Below are 19,895 nucleotides of genomic sequence, written 5' to 3' on the forward strand. Positions count from 1 at the left end.
GGGTTTTTTTTTTTCCATGACTGTAGGAAAAGAAAATATTTTAACTTCTAGTCTGTGTGATGTCCTGCTGTTCTGCAGAACATTTTTTGTATTGCTAAGGCTAAGACTTAGCCTGTCGCATAGACATCCCTAGAGAGCAAGGCTGACACACTGTTGAGACCCTAGTTAGTCTGGAAGTAGCTTGCAGCCTTTTCTGGACCAGTCACTGGGCTGTCACTCAGCACAATGATCTGTGTGGGCCACTTCACCCTCTTTAGGTGTGCTTTGCTGCCCTTGCTCATGTTTGTGCTGCTTTACCTAGACATGCTGCCTGACTGCGGTCACTGTGCCACTGCTATGAACTTGAGCTCAGCTTGTTTTGGTGTGTCCGTTTGTTGTTGCTGCTGTTAAATTCAGGAGAGAAAGAGCATTATGAGATGTCTTCACTTGGTGTTTCTGCAAGGTGAAATCCTTTTTGTATGTAGGGTGGGTAGAAGAGAGAGCACACAGGAGGACCTCCTTGTCATTCCATCCCCAAGTGGCTATAGCTAGGGGAGAGAGACCGGGTGTATCTTGATGCCATGTCCATTCTAGGAACTTCTAGATGAACTATAATACTATGTTTATGCCACTGGAGCTGGAAAGTAACTTCTGAGCTTACGGTGCTGGCAGGGAACTGGCTTTTAAACAGATGTCCAGTGCAAAAATTGACTCATTTACCAAACTTCTCAAGAGATGCTCCTACCTTGGAGATACTCAAAAGACATCTGAACATGGTCTTGGGTAACCAGCTCTAGGTGGCCCTGCTTGAGCAGTGGGGTTGGACAAGATGACCTCTAGAGGTCCCTTCCAAACTCAACCATTCTGTGATTCTGTGAAAGCCTAGTTTGGTGTTAAGGGCTCAACCCAGCCCTTCTACTGAGAGTTTTGTCATCTCCGTCCCAATCCATCCTTCTTTCTTCTTCCTTGTTCATAGCATGGCTTAATGACATGCAACACCAATAGCAGTGGATGGTGTTGTAAAATAACAGTAGCACCATAAGACACTGTCCTCACCAGTTAGCTTAGTGAATTCACTGACAAGGGCAGCCTGTGTCTACAGCAAATGGCTTTCTCTTGTTACACCTTTGCTCGTGAATGCAAATTAATGACTTGTATTTAGTGAACAATGATTAGTTTATTAGGGTATGTTAACTTTTTCTTCTCTTGTAAGTAGCATTCGTTGCAGTAAAATGCCATGGCTTTGATTCACATGCAGTCAGATGCACTTTGCTGTTTTTATAAGTCATTAAAGCTCACCGAGTCTGGGGTTTTGTTCTGTTTCCCATGCAGTGCCTGTGGTGTTCGGTTTCCAGTAACACATGGTGTTTATATTCATGACTGGCATTACCGTTGTGATGGTGATAGGGTTTGTGTTTCTTGCCTTGCTTGATTTATGTTGTGGCTGGCGTGCATGGCACGCACATGTCTTGAAATAGAACACGACTGGTTTTTTGTTTTTATGTTAGAAGCAATGATGATTTAATTTAGCGTTTTGAATAATCCTGCATTTGCAGGGAAACCTGTGTCTTGTCCCTCCTTTGATAACTCTATTAGCTTCAGACATTTAAGGCTGCACTTAAAAATCATTCTCTGTAGGTGTGTGTGTGGTTTTTAAATGTCTCATGTGGGTTTCCTGCTTCCCACCTTGTCCTTAGCTCTTCCTACTCCTTACGCCATTCTTTGCTTTCTGCCAAGATCTCTCCCCTTCCCGCAGTCTTGCTAAGAATCTTCTCTGCCATCTAAAAGATCCTATGATGCATCTGCCTCAGGGTATGTTAGCAATGCAGTCACAGCAAGGATCACCTGAATTACAGGAGAGAGTTTTAAATGACCAGCAGCAGTAGGACCCAAGGTGCAGTGGGATGGACCTGAGCACACACTGCTGATCTCTGGGGTGTTGCCCTGAGGCTCTTGCTGGTACCTGAGCTGCCTGTCCATATGTATTTTTACTATTCTGTGAATGCATTACAGATCAAAAGATGGGAAAGCTGAGCTCAGCACTTTGGGAGTTTTCTCCTCTGGACTATGCATTTTAGCTGCTCCTCTCTCCATTTCACCTCTCTGCCTTTGCAGCTATGCAAAGCACTCTGCAGAAAGCATCTAGACATCCTGCTCATGGAGGTCTCACAGTCCACCGTGGTGAAGGTGGGTTTGGTAAGGGACAAACTCAGGCAGAGGCTAGCATCCCGGTGGCAACAGCAGCTAGAGCTGTGTGCCCAGCCTGCCCATCAGCCCTGGGCCCTTGGAATCAGCAGGAGCCAGTGGCACAGGGATGCTCCAGTCTGTGCATCCGCCTTTCCTGCTCCCCTGCCTGGGTCTTGGGCGAGAGCAGGCAGGTATCGGGCTGATCCCTAAGCAGAAGGGAGGAAGGCAGGATCTGGAAGCTACCCAAGCTCCTTTTCATCTTTCTTCCCTCTCAGCATCATGAGCCACATAGGACAACAGACACAAAACTGAGTTTGCCTTGTACAGCTCTGAAATCTTGAGACAGTCCTTGCTGGAAACAGGAGCTGAAATAGGAGATTAGGAAAGTATTCAACTCTACCCTATAATACAATTTGTGGTACTTTTCAACCAAATTTAAACAGAAGTAATTTAAAAAAAAAAAACCCAACCCTTATAAAATGAATTATAACTCCCCTTTTCTTGTCTGTCTTTCCCAGAAATAAACCATTTTTTTTGTCTTTTTTGAGGTCATACCCTGGTTACTGCTGGATAAAACCCAATCAGATGGTAAATCTGAAGGCAGTGACGGAGTGGAAAATATATCAAGAGCTCTGAAGCCATTACAACATTTTAATTACACGCTAAACTGGTTTTTCCACAAAGCAGTAGCCTTCCAGATGAAGGGACTGGGACCCAGGGCTGATAATAGTTGCTGACACCCAGGCTCCAGATTTTGTGGTCAATCCCTTCCAGTCAGCTTCAGCTAATAGTCCTTCTAAAGCCCTGCCTTACTTATGATGTTTTATAGCTATAATAATTATTTCATTTGACCTTTTGTTGACCACCATCATTCACCCCACATTTTGGCACAAGGAATGCCTATTACTGGCATTGTGTTCCCACCAGCAAGGAAATGCCTTGCCCTCTGAAGACTGACAAATAGTTGGCTTGAGTTGTGCCCTTCATCACAATCATCCATCATCATCATCATCCTTTTGTAAAATCTTTTCATTGCTAAGTGTAGTCTGACATGAGAGACTGAAGTGTGGAGTGAGGACCTAAGGGTAGTGGGGAAGCTGTGTTTTTAAATTCTAAGGCTCCTAATCTGGATAGGATGCACTGGCAGGACTGGGAGTTGCTTCTGCAACCTCACTGTGTGCGTGCTGTGTGTGTAAGGAGATATAGCAGGCTTCATTTTTTAAAGAGAAGTTCTGACTAAAGACAGGAGGAGGATCATTTGCTGTTCCCTGGTGGCTATTGTAAAAAAAAAAAAAAATCTACTTATTTCCTGGTTGCTTCTGGGCTGTTGGGTACTTTACAGGGAGAAGGCTGAATATAAAGGTTTACTGGGGCTAATAACAAAAGGAACAGAAGTGGCATGGTACAGCATCATGTACACGGGTCTTCATTCCTCCCTTGCAGGTCATTAACAGGGTTCGGAGCGATAAACCTGGTTGTTGTCTCTGCTGCTGGAGCTGCAGTGCTAGCAGGAGCATGTGAAGGGAACAGATTAGGCAGGAGGAGTAAAATGTAATTTAGTGGCTTTCAGAGCTCTCTGTTGAGAGCAGAGTATAGAGAGGCTTCAGGCTGGGTGCCTGTTTGCAAGGGGTGTTTTCTCTGACAGTTGTGTCCTGTTCTTTCTCCAGTCTCCTGCCACAAATGTGTCTTTCCCCTTTCTGTCTTCAGTTCCCAGATCACTGTTCTGTCCTCTGCCATCTCCCACACGGTCCTTTCCATACCCTGATGAGGTTTTCCATTCCCAGCAGCCCATGTGTCCCAGGCAGTGTCTTCTGATACCTCAGTGGCATAGCCATTTGGTGGCAGAGCAGGTCATACAGCTGTCTCAAGCCTGTAATGGAATATGCTCAGGTGCTACAATCATGTGTTACTTGATTATCTGACATGGAAGAGGGATGAGGGGATAGACCATGCAGGTAGGTGCCTTTGTGTTAATCACAAAGTGTGCAAAAGCTAAGTCATGCAAAGGACTTACCATGCAACCAGTTCTGAGTAGGTTTTCATATAAAGAGGAAAAGGCATTTGCCAGGTGAAGTTCTTCTCCTTATGGCTGGGAGTCATGTCCATGTTCAAGAGTAAGAGACTGAAAGCATCTAAAAAAATACTTGCACTTCTTTCCTTTGATTTAGATAAAAAAACCCTTCTTTTTCCTTGATCTCCCTCTCAAAAATTATCAAACTGGCTTTATTGCGATTGTTTCATATATCCCTCTTTCCTCAAACAAAACACTCATTCCAAGAAGTATCTCATGTACTAGATGTTGGCTTCCTAACAGGGGTGGTCAGACAATGTTCACTTCCCAATATTGCTACCACCTCGTGTGCAGAATGCATTTCTGAGTCCTATCATACAACCTTTCCAGGTTTTATTCTCATCATAAACCCTTTTATAGTGCTTATAACTGTAGTTTTCTAGAAGTTGGCCAGAGAGCTGCATACAGAGCAGCAACCCTGCTGTCCTTGGAAGTGCAGGACAAGGATCGAGGTGAAGGAGATAGCTGCTGAATTTGAACAATGAGCAATTTGCTGGTCACCCATAGAAGGTCACAAGTTTGAGAAAATGTTGTAATCAAGTAGCTTCAATTTGAAAAGGCATAAATCTGTGCGTAGGTGGGCTCCATAGGTCTCTGCCGATTACTTCATTTGCCTGGTTGAAAACATTACCATGATTTAACTTCCAGGGATGTCTGATCCATTTATCTACCATGATGGTAATGGAGAAAGGAGGGGACAACCTTCAGTCATTTATCCATGTTTATTAGGATGCCACGCTAGCACTAATTTTCTGAATCAAGCATGAGGAGGCAGCTCAGGGCATCCCTGTGTAGTATTTTCAGATACACCCACTGCTGTCTGAATATGAGAGTAGCAATTGTGCTGTGCTCCTACTGTTACAACACGGCTACTACAACACGCACACCAGCAAAGAGTGTGAACATGTCCACAAGTGAGGAATTTGCAATTTGCCCCATGCTGGAAGAGGAACGTGCTTGCAACAAGATAGACTTTGCTACTGCCGCAAAAACTGGAGACATTTCCTAGTTGTACATTGCATATTAAAACAAACTGAAGTTGCTTAGCCAGCAAAACAGATATCTCTAAGATTTCAGCTGGTTTCAACTGTATTTCTTTGGGAGGTTTACTTCTATTTGTAAATAAGTTGAATCTTTATTTATTTTTCATGTGTTTTCTTAAGTGTTTAAAAATGGTAAAGTATATTTTGATTCAGATATCCCTGCATTCCTCTCTTTTTTCTTATACATTTTAGTTTCAATCTGACTAACAAAGAAATATTTAATGCAATATGTTTGGTTGATGATTTATTGGAATCGAAATGTGGAAGGAAAATATGAAATGAACACCAGAATTGAAATGTGTTTCTGGAGTTTTACAAAAAAATGCCTGTGAAAATATTTTTGTTGTCTTTGCTTTCTGTCTGAAGACATTGTGGGGAATTCCAACTGAAAACATAGCCTCTGCAATTTGCTTAAAACACATTGGAGTTTTATTTTACAAAGAAGAAACAATTCCAAAGTGCTTGTTATTTACACTTTTGATTTCTCTTCCTATTCGAGCACAGCTTAATGCAATAATCAACTTCAAGGAAGAAATAAACCACTTGATAAATGTTCTAATATACAAGAATTTTATATTTATATAAATGAATTTTATATTTATGTAAATGCTTGTGCATATATGCATTTTATCTTAGACCTATATAGACATAGTTTGGTGCTTGTTTGACTGAATAGTTTTAAATTTAGCATAATGGCTGTGTTTGCAAATCAGTGTTTTCAATGTTGTCATTATCAATGAGACAATCTTCTTCCATTTAAAAAAACCAAACAACAAAACAATAATCTTTGCAGCACAACATTAAAATTAATTGAAATCAAGGCATTGTTATTAATACTTGTGATTCAAATAATTGTGCTTTCAAAACCATCCATGCTGCTTTCAGAGGGCTTTCCCAGTCCATCCTGGGCTGATGGGAGTGATTTGGTTTCCCTGTTGCAATAGCAGAGGTTTGCCTCGGTTTGCAAGGGCTGCACTTGTCGTTCAGCAGAAAGTTGGGTGATGCCTGCCTGCAGCCTTACTGAGAGGAGCTCCTGAGCTCTGTAGGTGTCTATTTTTATAGCATTTCAGGGGCTAAGCCAGCTGGAAGTTGTGGTACAAATAGGAGGTTTCACTTCTGTAGTTCTTTAGAAGCTGAGCAAGAAAAAAGAAAACAAGCAATGAGTGAGAAGCATGCACAGCTGGGAGAGGAGTAGAGTAGAGCAAAACAGTGTAGATATCCTTCCCAGGTGAATGAAGATTATAAAAGCCCAACAGTAAGTCCTCACCAGGACAGCCGAGTGTGTTATGGCACGTCCAGCCAGCCCTGCTGCGCCCAAGCCTTTGCCCCAGCAGCACGTGGTGCCATCGCGCCTGGCTTTGTGCTTTTATAGCAGTGCAAGAACGTGTCTGCCAGGCACACGGGGCAAGGCAGGGTGCTGCCAGCTATGGGGCTGGGGTGCACACATGGAGGCAGACCACCAAAGTGGGTGTGACAGCTGTGGTAGGCAGGTTAAGGTTGTTCACTAGAGAGGGACTTTATTTTGTAGCTGCGCTTTGGCAGCGGGGGAAGCGGGCAGAGGAGTGTGGTTTTTCCGCAGTGGAGTTAAGACATGAGCGATGTTATTGAGCTCAGAGGTTGAGGAATGTGAAGAAAATGGGTAAGTGTTGGTTTTATAGCAGAGCTAATCTGGTCATTGTGTAGGAGTGCCTTGCTGTTAATGATGGCTGATAGTATTATCATGCCACCAGGAGCTCCCAGTGTACTGTAAATTTTCTGGCCATGGGGCAGGGGTGGGCAGATGAAAGGCTTGTGGGGTTTTCTCACCCTTCCTAATCTCTGGAGGTTATGAGGCCATGCCCCTCAGGGCTTTAAGTGTGATAGAGGCTGTAGCATGAGGGGTGCTCATCTCCTTGCTGCTGTAGGGGTGGAACAACCCTACATGCCTCCCCAGCCCTGGACTTCTAACCCAGAACTTACACAAATATTAGCAACAAATTTTGTGACGCTTTCATTTTTTTTTTCTCTTTTTTCCCAAGCATCCTCTTTGCAGACATAGAGGGTTTCACAAGTCTGGCCTCCCAGTGCACTGCTCAGGAGCTGGTCATGACGCTGAACGAGCTCTTTGCCAGATTTGATAAGCTAGCAGCTGTAAGTTTTCTATTATAATTCTGATTTTTTATTTTTTTTTCCTGTTGCAAGAATGACATACTGTGCTGGTTCACTGGATTTCTGTAAATATTCACTGCCCTAAAAGGCAAGCTATTGAAAGCATGAATATAAACTGAATACTTCTCTTTCCTTTATCATTGTTATTATTATTGTTATTATTTTAGGAGAACCACTGTTTACGTATCAAGATCCTGGGTGATTGCTATTACTGTGTATCTGGGTTGCCAGAAGCAAGAGCCGACCATGCACACTGCTGTGTTGAAATGGGAATGGATATGATAGAGGCCATCTCGTAAGTACCATATTCCCCATGGAGAGTTTCAGAACAAATAGCAAGTATATTCTCTTTCCCTTTAGGTCTTCCTTACATTAGTAGTAAGGTAGCCAAACCAGGGAACTGATTCCAGCAAAAAAGGAGGCCAACTCTAACAAGAAAACAAAATGCAGTAAAAATTTGACTGCAGAAGGACAGACACTTGAGTGCATTACAGCCACGTGGATATCAATCTCCTGATGAGAAAGACAAAGGTTACTGTAATTACTGGAAGTCTCATTTCCAAAGGAGGTTTCCAGTGAATACAGAAATGTGAAATCAGAAGATTAATAATAACTTTATTAAATTTCAATCACTCTTCACTTCTCTGTCTTTAAACCAGCTTTTTACTCACTACACAATTCCTTTGCTAAGGACTGTCTTGTCTAGTTTATCTAATCCTTCTCCATGTGTTCCTGTGCCAAAAAGGTCAAATTGAAGACCTTCTTACTTTAGTTAAATTAATTATTAAAGAAAAACATAAAGTGGGTCTGATACAGACTGGGACAGATCCATGATGCTTTTTCATTTATTTCCACTTACTTCCCCATCTTTATTTTTTTTCTTTTAAAATCTTTTCTGAAGCTTTCCCTGCTCCTGAGGTCAGACTAGCAATCCTATGTTTGTCCAGACCATTCCTTTATTTAGAGAGTAACAACTATGAGACCCATATCTAGTTATACTACTTGAAGGGTTGCAGACAACATTGAATATTGTTTGCAAAGGACATGAGCTTTCACAGGCTAATTCCTTCAAAATTTGGGGAGGGAATATTTGATCATCTTGAGTGTATGCAAATTTAGGCACGAAGTTCAGTCAATTTTGTATTGTAACTGAGCTGATCTTAATATCTACACCATCTCTGCTGCACAGAGACTCTGCTTCTTTTTGTCTTTTCTTCTAGTTTTTTATTTTGTGAAAGCACCTTCTAAAGTATCAGTGGTACCAACAGAGGAGTAGAAGATCTCTGTGCAGTTCTCTTCTTATTCTCTTCAGTAAAGTAATGGAGTTTCCACTTCATGTTGATAAAAACTAGAGCTACGTATTGGCTGAGCTTGATACAGTACATCCTTACCATTTGAATTTCTGCAAGGACATGAATGCACACCCACACTTTTCAGCCTCGTTTTCATAACACAGATACATAGTTTGAAAAGCAATGTTTTCACCCAGGAGACCCCATTCAAAGAGCAGTATGCAGCAGCATTCCCTTGCTTTGTATATAGTGTACACTGGCAGGACTTCCTACCCTTTACTTTCCAGGTTTTAAACTCTCTTGCTTTGCACCAGTCTCCTTTTGGGGTTTGTATGCAAAATGCAAAATAAAAGGAGTTGCAAGTAACTAGTTTTCAGTAGCCTTTGAAAGGATGCTGTTTCTTCCTTGTGAAGTACAATTAACAAAGGTGACAAAGTGTACATTGCCCAGAAAAGTCTCACTTTCTGCAGTAGTTGGCCTGATGAAATCCTGAGACCTTGACTCCTTGTTGTGTAATCTCCCACATGGCTGAGTAACACCAGGATGTGTAGACTTCATTGATTAACTACAACCCACCTTACCGTGAAATAAACATGGAGCTGAAGTGCACTCAGTGTTTGTTTACAACTCTCTCTTCAGCAGCCTTTAAAACTTGTTTCTCACTTCATGTATGATGAACACATTTAACAATCTTATCTATTAATAAGTCTGGAAGGTGACTCTGTTCTCATTACCCCTGCTTCCCTCTCCACCTCCTCCTCCCCTAAGGATCAAGATAAGAGGTTTCACAATTAAGGTAACCAATAGCTACTGAACATTTGATTGCAGTCTTCACCAACACTGGGCCCTGCCCGTAGGCTGATTTCATCTGTGAGCAATAACAACAGGGACTGCTACACCAGATCAGAAAGACAGAATTATGATCACTGTGCTGGTATAAATGAACTGGGAAAAAAAAAAGGAAAGTAACAAAGGATATTTCGTTTGTCTATAAAGGGTAACCAAACTAATTTGTTTGCTGCACAGACTGGAGAAAGTCACCTTCTCATCAATGAATCTACTGGGAGAAGTTCCCAGGTCTCATGTCAGTAATGTGGCTTGGCAGAGGGTGCAGTAGGGTTTGTAGCCCTCATGCAGCATGTTCTTCCTCCCTCCTCAGTGCTGTACCCACACTGCAGCTGCTGTTGTCCTTGCAAGGGTTATGGCTGCAGCTGCATTTTCATTACCCCATTTCCTGCTGCTTTCCCAAGTGTTGTGGTTGGACCTTTTTCAGTTCCTAAGCCTGTGGCACCTTACCTGTATGCAGCTTCCCATCCCTGCTAGAGAATCTCTGCTGTTTGGTAATAAAAATAAGGAATGTCACTTCAGCAAGTAGATAATGAAATGTAAGACAGAGATTGTAAGGAAAAAGGAACTGTAAAGAGTAGGAGCTGTTTCAACAAGAAGTCATCCTGAACAGTCTTTTAAGGGGCTTATTACACTGTGAGGAGTGAACTAGAGTCCAGAATTGGTCTGTCTTTAATCATTCATTTTCATTAATAACTAAAGCATAAATATTAGATCTATGTTGATGTTAGGAAGTTAGGAGGACTTACCTGTACAGAGGATGTTAACTAGAAAGGACTAGATGAACCTGAAAACCAAAGAGGTTGAAATGTTATAGGTATAAAGTACAACTTCATGCTGCAAGGAACTAACAACTCAAAGGAAAGGACTGTGCTATGTGATCTAGGTGAATTTGCATGGACATTCTGTGAATGATGTGATCAGCAATAAGGAGAAGTAGAGTTGTTCTGATAGCCTCATCAAAACTTTCCCTTACCCACATTCCTAAATATATTTTCCATGTGAACAGCTCTTCAATTTAACTTTTGCCCTAAAAGGGCAAAACCCACAAAGTATTCCAGCAGTCATTTTGGGAGTAAGCAGAGCATCCAAAACCTCATTAAAATCAGAGCTTGAATATTTGTAGCTGCTTGTTTGGAGTGACTGCAATCGATGTGGTTCTCTGGTTTTGCTGCTCTGACTGCAGCTGTAGACCCTGTCCAAGGTTTCCAACTGCAGTGGGGTATTTCACACATATATCGTATTTCATCTGTGGAAGAGTTGGTGCATGGTGCCATACAGACAAATTAAGATCTCTGAAATAATTTCCTTTTTATCTTTGCAACATGTGATTACTCTTAATGAGGCTGAGTGCTGGCAGGTTATGACAGCTTTGGTGTGGAAATCAGAGACCAGCACTTTATTCCTTTCATTGCACCAAAGATTTTTTTTTTTTTTTTTTAATGAGTTCTCAATTTGACCATGAGTTCAGAGTACGTAGATTTACTCCAAGGGCTCCCCTTTCTAATTAGTACTCTGCTTGGTCAGCCAGGCCATCCAAGAGCGCTACAACAGGTCTGGTTTTGGTTTGTTGTCCTGTTGATGTGGATGAGCAGCACCATGTGTATACATGAATATTTTATGGGTCATTATGGATTTTTCTGTTCTAGGTGCAAGTTTGTGCCACTGACTACAACCATGCATTTCTTAGTGATGTCCTTTTTTCCCCATATCTGTTTTCAGACTAGTCCGGGAGGTGACAGGAGTAAATGTCAACATGAGGGTTGGCATCCACAGTGGGAGAGTTCACTGTGGGGTCTTGGGCCTTAGGAAGTGGCAGTTTGATGTGTGGTCCAATGACGTTACGTTAGCCAACCACATGGAAGCAGGGGGCAAAGCTGGGTAAGTTGCTTCATCAAAGCTGTCCTGTTAACCTGTATGTTGTTTTGTGTCTGACATGTCACAGTGAGGTGGGGAAATGGGGGACAGAAGTTCAGAGAGTCAGCATGTCTGCTGTAAAACGAACTGTGGGTGTAGTGTTTTAAGCACGTACAAATGTTAGCAAGGTTATTCTGTTCCATGTCTACATGTCTTTGGTTACAGAAAATCTACAAAATCCCAAGATGGGCATATCTGTCTGTGGTAAGAACTGAATTCCTTCTCTGTGAAACAAAGCTGATAGATAAACCAGAAATGAGCATGTCTGTGCAAACACTTGCAGAACTGGTCATGGTTACACAGAGATGTGACCACATGGTAACAGTGCTTGCTGGAGAGCATCCCAGCTATCGATGAATATTGTATGAAGCATTGTTTCAAACCAACCTTTTGTTTAGAAACATTCCTGTGAGAGAGCAGAATCAGTTCTTGTTTCACTACTGTATGGGCCAACTGAAGACAGAGTTGCTGCCAAATTGACTCCATGAGATATTTTTTCTATGTTCCTTTCCATCTTTTCTCTACTCTGGAAGAAAGCACAAGACTATGGTACTTGATAGGATACCACTACAAGGCACTCTTGTACCACGGTGATTAATGTGATACAACAAAAAAAGATACATGCTACAGTATATATTCCATGTGTCCTCTGAGTAGAAGTGTCCTTGTGAAAGGCCCATGTTTGCCAAAAATTTTATCTGCTGTGTTGTAGAGCAAAGTGAATGAGTGCTTTATATCTAAGGAAGTCCTTGTAAATGGATGTGCAAGATGCAGGTGCCTCCTGGCCTGTTTCCTTTAGAATAGATGAAACTCTTGTACTACATCTGTAAGAGTAGCAACATGGCTAAATAAATTGGGTTTTATTGCTCGTTTGGTCCAGTACATGGAACATGGAACCTGTCACCGACAGGAACTGGCTTTTTAGTTGATAACTTTTCAGAGCCTACAAAACTGACTTGTCTTTTGTCTCATTCAAGGCGCATCCACATAACAAAAGCAACCCTGAACTATCTTAATGGAGACTATGAGGTGGAGCTGGGCTTTGGAGGGGAACGCAATGCTTATCTGAAAGAGCACAGTATTGAGACCTTCTTGATTGTACGATGCAGCCAGAAACGGGTAAGACCAAACAAGCTAATAAAGGTTTAGATACTTTTAATAACTAGATGGTCTCCAAAACACCAAAGTAGAGTGAACACTAGTCTTTATAGATGAGTGAGTTGACTACCTGACCTTCGGTGACAAACACTCCTGTTTGTCTCTCCTCTTCCTGAACTTTTACATGCATAGAAGGGAGTGTAGCCACTTTCTGCATAAGGTTTCTGCACCAAGTACTTTCTAGTTCTGTCAAAGAAACTGTCCTGAGTTGTTTTCAGAACCATTTTGATGAATGTTGTTAATACAGATATGTATTTTTTCCAATTGAATTTGATACGTCAAGTCCTTAAAGCGATAGATTAAAACCACAAAGATCTGTCAGATTACAAACAGAGGCGTTTTTGTCCACCTGCTCAACATATTGCCATGAACATAAAGATTAGAGCAGTTCTTACCATTACTTTTCAGCCTCTGTTTCTGAAAATGGGAACATTTGGCCCATGGTGATGATGGATGATCACTGTGACAGTGGGATGAGATCATACCTACTGCGATGACATGGGTCAGGCTGCACAAAATAAGGCTATTAGGGCATTACTGACTTGAACTTGAGTCAAGTTAAACTCAAGTGGACTTCAGCCAGTATATCTTCTTTTCGTGACACTGCCAATAACAGAAAATAAGTTGATGTTATCACAAGTTTGTATTCTTTTAAATAATGGTAGACTGTGATACTAGAAAAGGACCTTTTTGATCATCTAGTTGAGCCTAGTCAATAATATTTTTCTAAGTAATTTCTGCACTATAAACACTACTTTGCTATTCACAGTATGGGCAAACATATAAAGATTGGCCTGAATTGAAAATAATTTCAAATATTTCCGAATCTAAGACCAATTAAACATTCCTACAGCTGCAAATATGATTGCCATGAGATTAAATTAATTAGTGCTTGTGACATGTTCCAATAGCATGGTTGATTTGAACCTATACAGAAATAACACCTATACAGAAATACTTTGCTACCATTGCCTCACTTCCTGAGAGAATGGAAGCCTGTTCCAGACTTAGATTTTGAGGAACTTGCATCTTTACGCCTTGTTTTTCCATGGTAAAATAAAATGGATTTTCCCTGCTTCATTCTTTCACTGCTTTATATGCATTTATTGTAGCTCTGTTACACAGTGTATCCCTGAGCTGAAGTCTCTAGGCACTACTATAATTCTGCTCTAATGTGCTGCATCTGAGTAGCTAAGAATTGGGACATGGCCTATGTAATTATTGTGCTAAGTTGAAACATAAAGAAACTGCTACCCAAGGTCAGGGATATTAGTGTTTAGAGTTTGAGGGACTGCTGGTTTGCCCATACTGCTGCGCATTCTTGCTTCCATAGGCATTTCCTATCCCTTTGTGAATAGTTTAAAGTTCTCTCCCTCTTTAAAAACTCATTTTCACACAATGTGAAGATCAGAAGTGAGAAAATCTCCGATAATCAGCTCAGTCAGTCTTGAATATGCTAGGCAAAGTTCTAGCACTTCACTTTTTCCTTCCATTTCTACTTGATTTTAATTACTGATTGTGATGTATTTAGCTAGGTTTTCAGTTCAGTCTGTTCCAGTAATGGCCATAAAATGTTCACCTAACTTAGTAATGGGTTCCTGTGAGTCGTGCCTGGATTCCTGCTATCCTCACACACAAGTCACAGGATTTGCTTTGACCTGAGAGCTGATGCATAGTTGACCCAAGTAACTATTTGCTTGAGCTGTTCCTCAGTTCACAGAGGCAGACTTGAATTATCTGAATACCTGATCCATCAGTCCCATAGCCATCAAAACCCAACAATACCAGGAGTTACAATGAATGTATAAAATATAATGGCATCTGTTCCACATCCTTTCTGCTTACTGTTGCCATGGGGAGTCATAACTTTGAATTTCTTGTCTTTTTTTGTTTATTTGATTTTTTCATCATGTTAATGCCATTTCTTTGGCACAGTGTAAATGGGAGGAACATTTATCTAATATTTTTGTTCCAGGAACTCGGACCATCTCCTTTGAAAAAAGGTTTTTTTTCTTTCTTAAGAATGCTGTTAACTGGAATATATTTAGTTGAGTATTAGAGGAAAAAAAGCTAGATTCTGAACACTCAGTCTTTAAATAACATCCCTAGAGCTGAAACTGTAGTCCTTGTTTTCTATCTGGTATGCAGAAAGGAACTCGCTTTCCATTGAAAGAGACTAAACTACAAAGTTTTAAAATCCAGTCTATTTAGATTTCTCTCTCCTCATTTTTACCTCCAGATCTGCTTTTACCTTTCTGTTTGCCCTGTCCTGTGATGCTGCTGCGCTTGGGGTGAGCATTTGTCTGTGAAGAAAGCAGTGCTCAGATACCCTAGAGCAGTGCAGAAGTGACTTTATTGTCTCAATATTATGTTCCCCTAGATAAAAGTTTTTGTGGGTTTTTGGAAAGCATAGCTCCAAAGTTACAAATTTGTTTTCCTTGTGTTTGCTTTCCATTCCTTAAGCTAGGGTTTTGATAATTAAAATATAAAGCAAGCTTAACTATGTGAGATACAAAGGGTGCCATACATTTAATTGTAATGTGCACCTATATACAGAGCTACACGTATGTGTGTGTGTGTGTGTGTGTGTATGTGTATATATGTAAAAAGTAATTCTTGTTATTAAATTAGCAGGCTCCACCATAAAGGTCTGTTGAATCTTTTTCTGTGGTTTGTTGGCTCCCAATAGTGCTAACAGTGGGCTGCTCTGAAACCTGGTTGCTCTGGTTATCTGGTGTCTGCTGTCAGACAGCAATGGTATCCCCTCTCTCCCTCTCAACCTTTTTTTCTCCAAGACAAACTCTTCTAACATCTTCTCACAGCAAAGAAGAGAAAAGCATAAGCTCTCACAGCAATCTCTTCATTTTCATGATCACCAAAGGAAACCTTTACCTTTTGCATAGTTGCATTATATTGGTGTCTGATATTTATTCTGTGATGAACTACTGTGATTCCTGGTCATGAAGTGAAGTTTCTCACTGTAATCTCTAAGTGAATGGTCGTGCACTTGAATGTCTCGGATCCCATTTCTACTATGTCAGTCCTCAAATGTCGGGTGCTAATACTCCTTTTTTTTCTTATCTATCAAATACTACCTCTGTTTCTTTCATTAGCAAAGTCTGTCATTGCTACCCTTGGTGCCAGATACAATAAGAAAAAAATTAACAAAATCTGTCCTGAGACTAATCATCGAGCAACTCTACTAGTAACTTTCATCCAGCTTAATACTTCCTCACTGAAAACCATCTCTTGCCATTCCACTGGAAACCAGTGCCCGGCTTCATATTCCCTGTCTGCCTTAGCCATTCATCTCCAGCACAGCACTCTGTCAAATGCTCTATGGAAAAAGCAAGGCTGATGAGAGCTACTGTATTTTTTCTATTTAGGAAAACTTGGATGCTCTCAAGGCTCTTAATCCAAGCCCATCATTCGCTGCTCTACAAGTTCTGTGTTACGATCCCTGCCTACATAGTTATTAAAAGTATCTATTAACAGAACTGAAATTGCAGTTGACAGTTTTGCACAGATCTGGGATGGAGGTTGTCCTTTTGACTTCGGCACATCACACTTAAGTTTTGCTTCCAGCTTAGTCATGTTTTCCATTTATAATCCTATGCTTTCCTTTTGTCTCTACTGTGACAGTAGTCATTATCTGAAGAGAAATAATTTGTTCCTTCAGTTCTAGAGTAATGTAGGTCTTTAAGTTTCTGTTATCCTCACATGATATAGGGTGATTTACACAGGGTGACTTCTGTCCTTATTCAGTATTTTTCTTATTCATTTGGATATGTGTTTCTAATGGACATAGTACCATAGCATGAAAGAATACAAGAATTCTCCAAGGAGATCTTTGCCTTTCTTCCATTACTGGCTTTCCATCTTCATTCTTTATCTGAAAGTCTGTGTTTCCAGACAAACAGCAAATTATCAACTAAAATTACTAATACTGTTACCCTGATCTTTACTGACTCCCAAACTTTACCTCAAAGTATTGTAGTGAATTACCCAGCATTACTCAGTACAATGTCTTAACCCTTCTACAGAGTGGTTTTGGTTTACTCATTATGCTTTTTTTTTTTTTTTTTAAGTAGACTATAATGTTCCTAACACAGAGCTCTGTACCTCCACCTCCACAACTTCTATATCTGTCCTTCAGCACTTTATTCAAAACATCTGTCCCAGTCATTACTGCTAACCTATCACACCCCTGCTATTCTTACAGTACTCAGTTTAATTTTTGTAGTATCCAGTTGTCCCAGTTCTTGCTGCCTAAGTTGCTGGAGTTTGTACAGGGACATGTCACTTGGTGGCTCTTCTTTGAGATCAAGTGCTGCAGTTATTTGCAGAACCATCACAGCTACTCTTCTCATCACTTCTAATCATTGACAAAAGCTTTACTCTGAGAAAGGTGGAAAAGTATGTGTTTGGAGGAGTGGGAAACAGACCTTAAGATGAATAGGATTTTAACAGCACTTTACGTTTACAGCTAGTTTGGTTATCTTCAACATTGTCAGAAGTCTGGGGAAATGTTTTGCTTTGAACACAAGTGGAAACAAAATGTGACTGTCAACAGATGAGCAATACTGCTGACTAAACACAATTTGCTGAGTGCACAAAGTTGGCAAACTGAAAAAATGTTTATTTTTTTTCTAATGTCTTTCATTTGCAGTAAACATGGGTGTTTCTTTTAACAATAGCAAGTACACAACAGTTTCAGAAAGGTTTGTTGATGGTGGCCTTAAAACAGCTCAACAAAACTTTGGCTGTAACTCCTAGAAAAACAATTCTCATTCTTTTCTAAATAGTGTCCTGGAACTCCATCCAGCTGAAGAAACAAAATGGTCCTTTAAATGTTGTGCATGTGACTCTCCTAAAACACAATCAATCTAATGTGATGATTCTTCAGTGTAACAAATTTAATCACAGTTCGTTAGGGTTCCACTCATGTAGATTTATGAAGGCAATGGCAGCATGTAGCACTGCAAGAAATATCATTCATGTGCCAATAGGACTTCAAGACAATTTAAAGAATAATATGGAGCTGAATCTGAAGTGGCTGATCCTTGCTCAGATTTCACCACTTTGTTGCACTGATAGTGATCAATATGTTGAAAATCTTACCACACACTACAGAAGTAACAAGCATTCTTGATGCAATTGATAAGTATAAGAAAATCCCAGCTATTTCTGCAGTTTTGCTGTAGCATTACTGTAGCTCAGTGTGTGGGAACTGGTGATGGGAACACAATAAAACCTCTGGGAATAAGATTTACAGTCTCTTTGCGAGTCCAGATTTGAAAAGTTCCCACAAAAGCTCTCTGGAGTTTAGCCACTTTAAATCTGAAAAACTCATTGCTGTCAGAAACTTTTGCACCTGCTCCTGTTGTTGGTAATGCCTATAATGAGTAGGACTAAAAGGTATCATCTCTTCTTTATTCATCTTTCCAGTCTTGGATAGCCCTGTGTGCAAGTTGTCCTCATGCTATCACTTAGCCAGAAAGAAACAAAGGAGAGATCCTCATAAATTTCCACAGAAGAGCTGTGACCTTTCTAATTCTTAAATTTTAGAGTTTGTTATTATCATCACCCACTGAACAAGTGATTGTTCAGAAAATAAATTAGCTCAACTTTTAAAAATACCAGGTTTTAAAAAAATGTTTTTGAATAGGTATTAATGTTAACAGCACACTCCTATTGTTCAAGATAATAAAGTAGCTCAGTATGTAACGTGGAAAAGCAAAAAATCCACTGTGCTGGTATATATGTCTTTTAATCTGATTGGAAATATTGCTGTAGCATAGTTCACAATCCAGTGGAAACCTTCTGCACAGGATGGGGGGAAATACTGCTGGAGTTCACATAGCCATGGAAAATTTATGGTGCCTGACCTCATGGTTAGAAACGATCTCAGAAGTATACATTTACCCACTTGTCCCAGCCTTACCTCCACCCACATGTGTCAATAAACATGTATGAGGTCTTTTATTCCCTTCAAATTAAACAAGTGATGCTTCAGAGTCACCAGCACTAGCAGCAGGTAGGAGGGTCACTCACTGGCTGAGGGACCTTAGTTCATCTGCTTGGATTTTTAGCATTAAGGATTTTCTCAATTTCTAACCAAATTTACTAACTCACGGGGGGAAACCTGCTGTATGTATCTTTTATCATCTGTTGATGTCAAGGCATTTGTAATGTCACCAAATAGCTTTGCTTTCATAGGTCTCCAGACTAGTTTCTGTGTCTGGGTTTTTTGATTACTTTTGGTTGAAAACCATTCACTAATTAGTAATAAAATGGATTGGCGATGTCACTTCTGTTATTGAAAACAATATATATTTGCTTGGAGATAATGAAACTGTATGTATTTTCTGCTAGTTTTCTGGCATCGCATCATAGAAGGAAGGAGCATAACTATGAAAAAGCTTGAATAACTGAAAAAACACAAGAAAATGCTACAGATGATGGCAGAGACCATAAAGAGCAGTGACTTTGAAAAAAAACAAAACCTCAAACCGACTCAAATCTGGACATCAGCGTTGCATCACATTAGTATATTTTTAGAAACTTATAAAATGCAGCTCTCCTGGAGGTTATCCAGTGGCTCTGTCATGATTGCTTATGTGAAATTCAGCTGGTGCCAAGTGATGGAGTTTTCAGCTCTTGCAGATGAAATGGTGGTGGGTTCGATGTGGGGAAGAGGCGATGTGGGAGGCACTTGCTGTCCTGGAGTGTGCAATGTTGGGTGCACGTACAGTTCTCCCCAACAAACGTCCCGGGAAGCTGACGGCTCCCTTAGGTTTGCACCCACTGAGATTCCTTGAGATCCTACAGTTGTCATCCTGGCTGGGTGGAAAAAGATCTTTGCTGGCAGCCTGGGGCTGCCTTGACCACTGCTACTTACTGTCACAGGGCCAACTGGGTGTCTGGCACAGGGCTTCTGTCACAAGTGGCACCGTGTCCTCAGCTTGTGGCTGTGAAGCCTGCAGCACAACATTCCTGGGAATGTTTGGTGCCTGCTTGGTGAGCTTGTGGTCTCATGGGAAATGTTGTCATCGTAGCTGTCTCTTCTTTTCAAGAAAAGAGATGAGATTTTCCCATGCTTGTCAATCAGACAGCTTTCCCCAGCACTGAATTTTAGCAGGCTTTTTGAAATTTCTTTTAAAAAAATAGTTTAAGACAGCATAACACTTAGCATTTAACTCTCTGGTTACCATGGAAATAACACCAGGTATTTTGCAAACTCGTGATAGTGGA

The 19,895-nt window shown here is 40.7% G+C and overlaps 1 protein-coding gene across 1 annotated transcript in view; it reads left to right on the forward strand.

The window, feature by feature from the left end:
• Positions 1-19,895, forward strand: part of ADCY5 (adenylate cyclase 5) — a 215,103-nt gene that overhangs the window by 150,285 nt on the left and 44,923 nt on the right. The window contains exons 4-7 of the mRNA XM_010169632.2: positions 7,299-7,410; positions 7,596-7,723; positions 11,289-11,447; positions 12,461-12,602. Coding sequence (XP_010167934.2) covers positions 7,299-7,410; positions 7,596-7,723; positions 11,289-11,447; positions 12,461-12,602 — 541 coding nt within the window. The remainder of the gene's footprint in view (positions 1-7,298; positions 7,411-7,595; positions 7,724-11,288; positions 11,448-12,460; positions 12,603-19,895) is intronic.

The sequence above is a fragment of the Antrostomus carolinensis genome, unplaced genomic scaffold (assembly GCF_000700745.2).
Source record: "Antrostomus carolinensis isolate BGI_N321 unplaced genomic scaffold, ASM70074v2 scaffold37316, whole genome shotgun sequence".
Classification (NCBI taxonomy): Eukaryota; Metazoa; Chordata; class Aves; order Caprimulgiformes; family Caprimulgidae; genus Antrostomus; species Antrostomus carolinensis.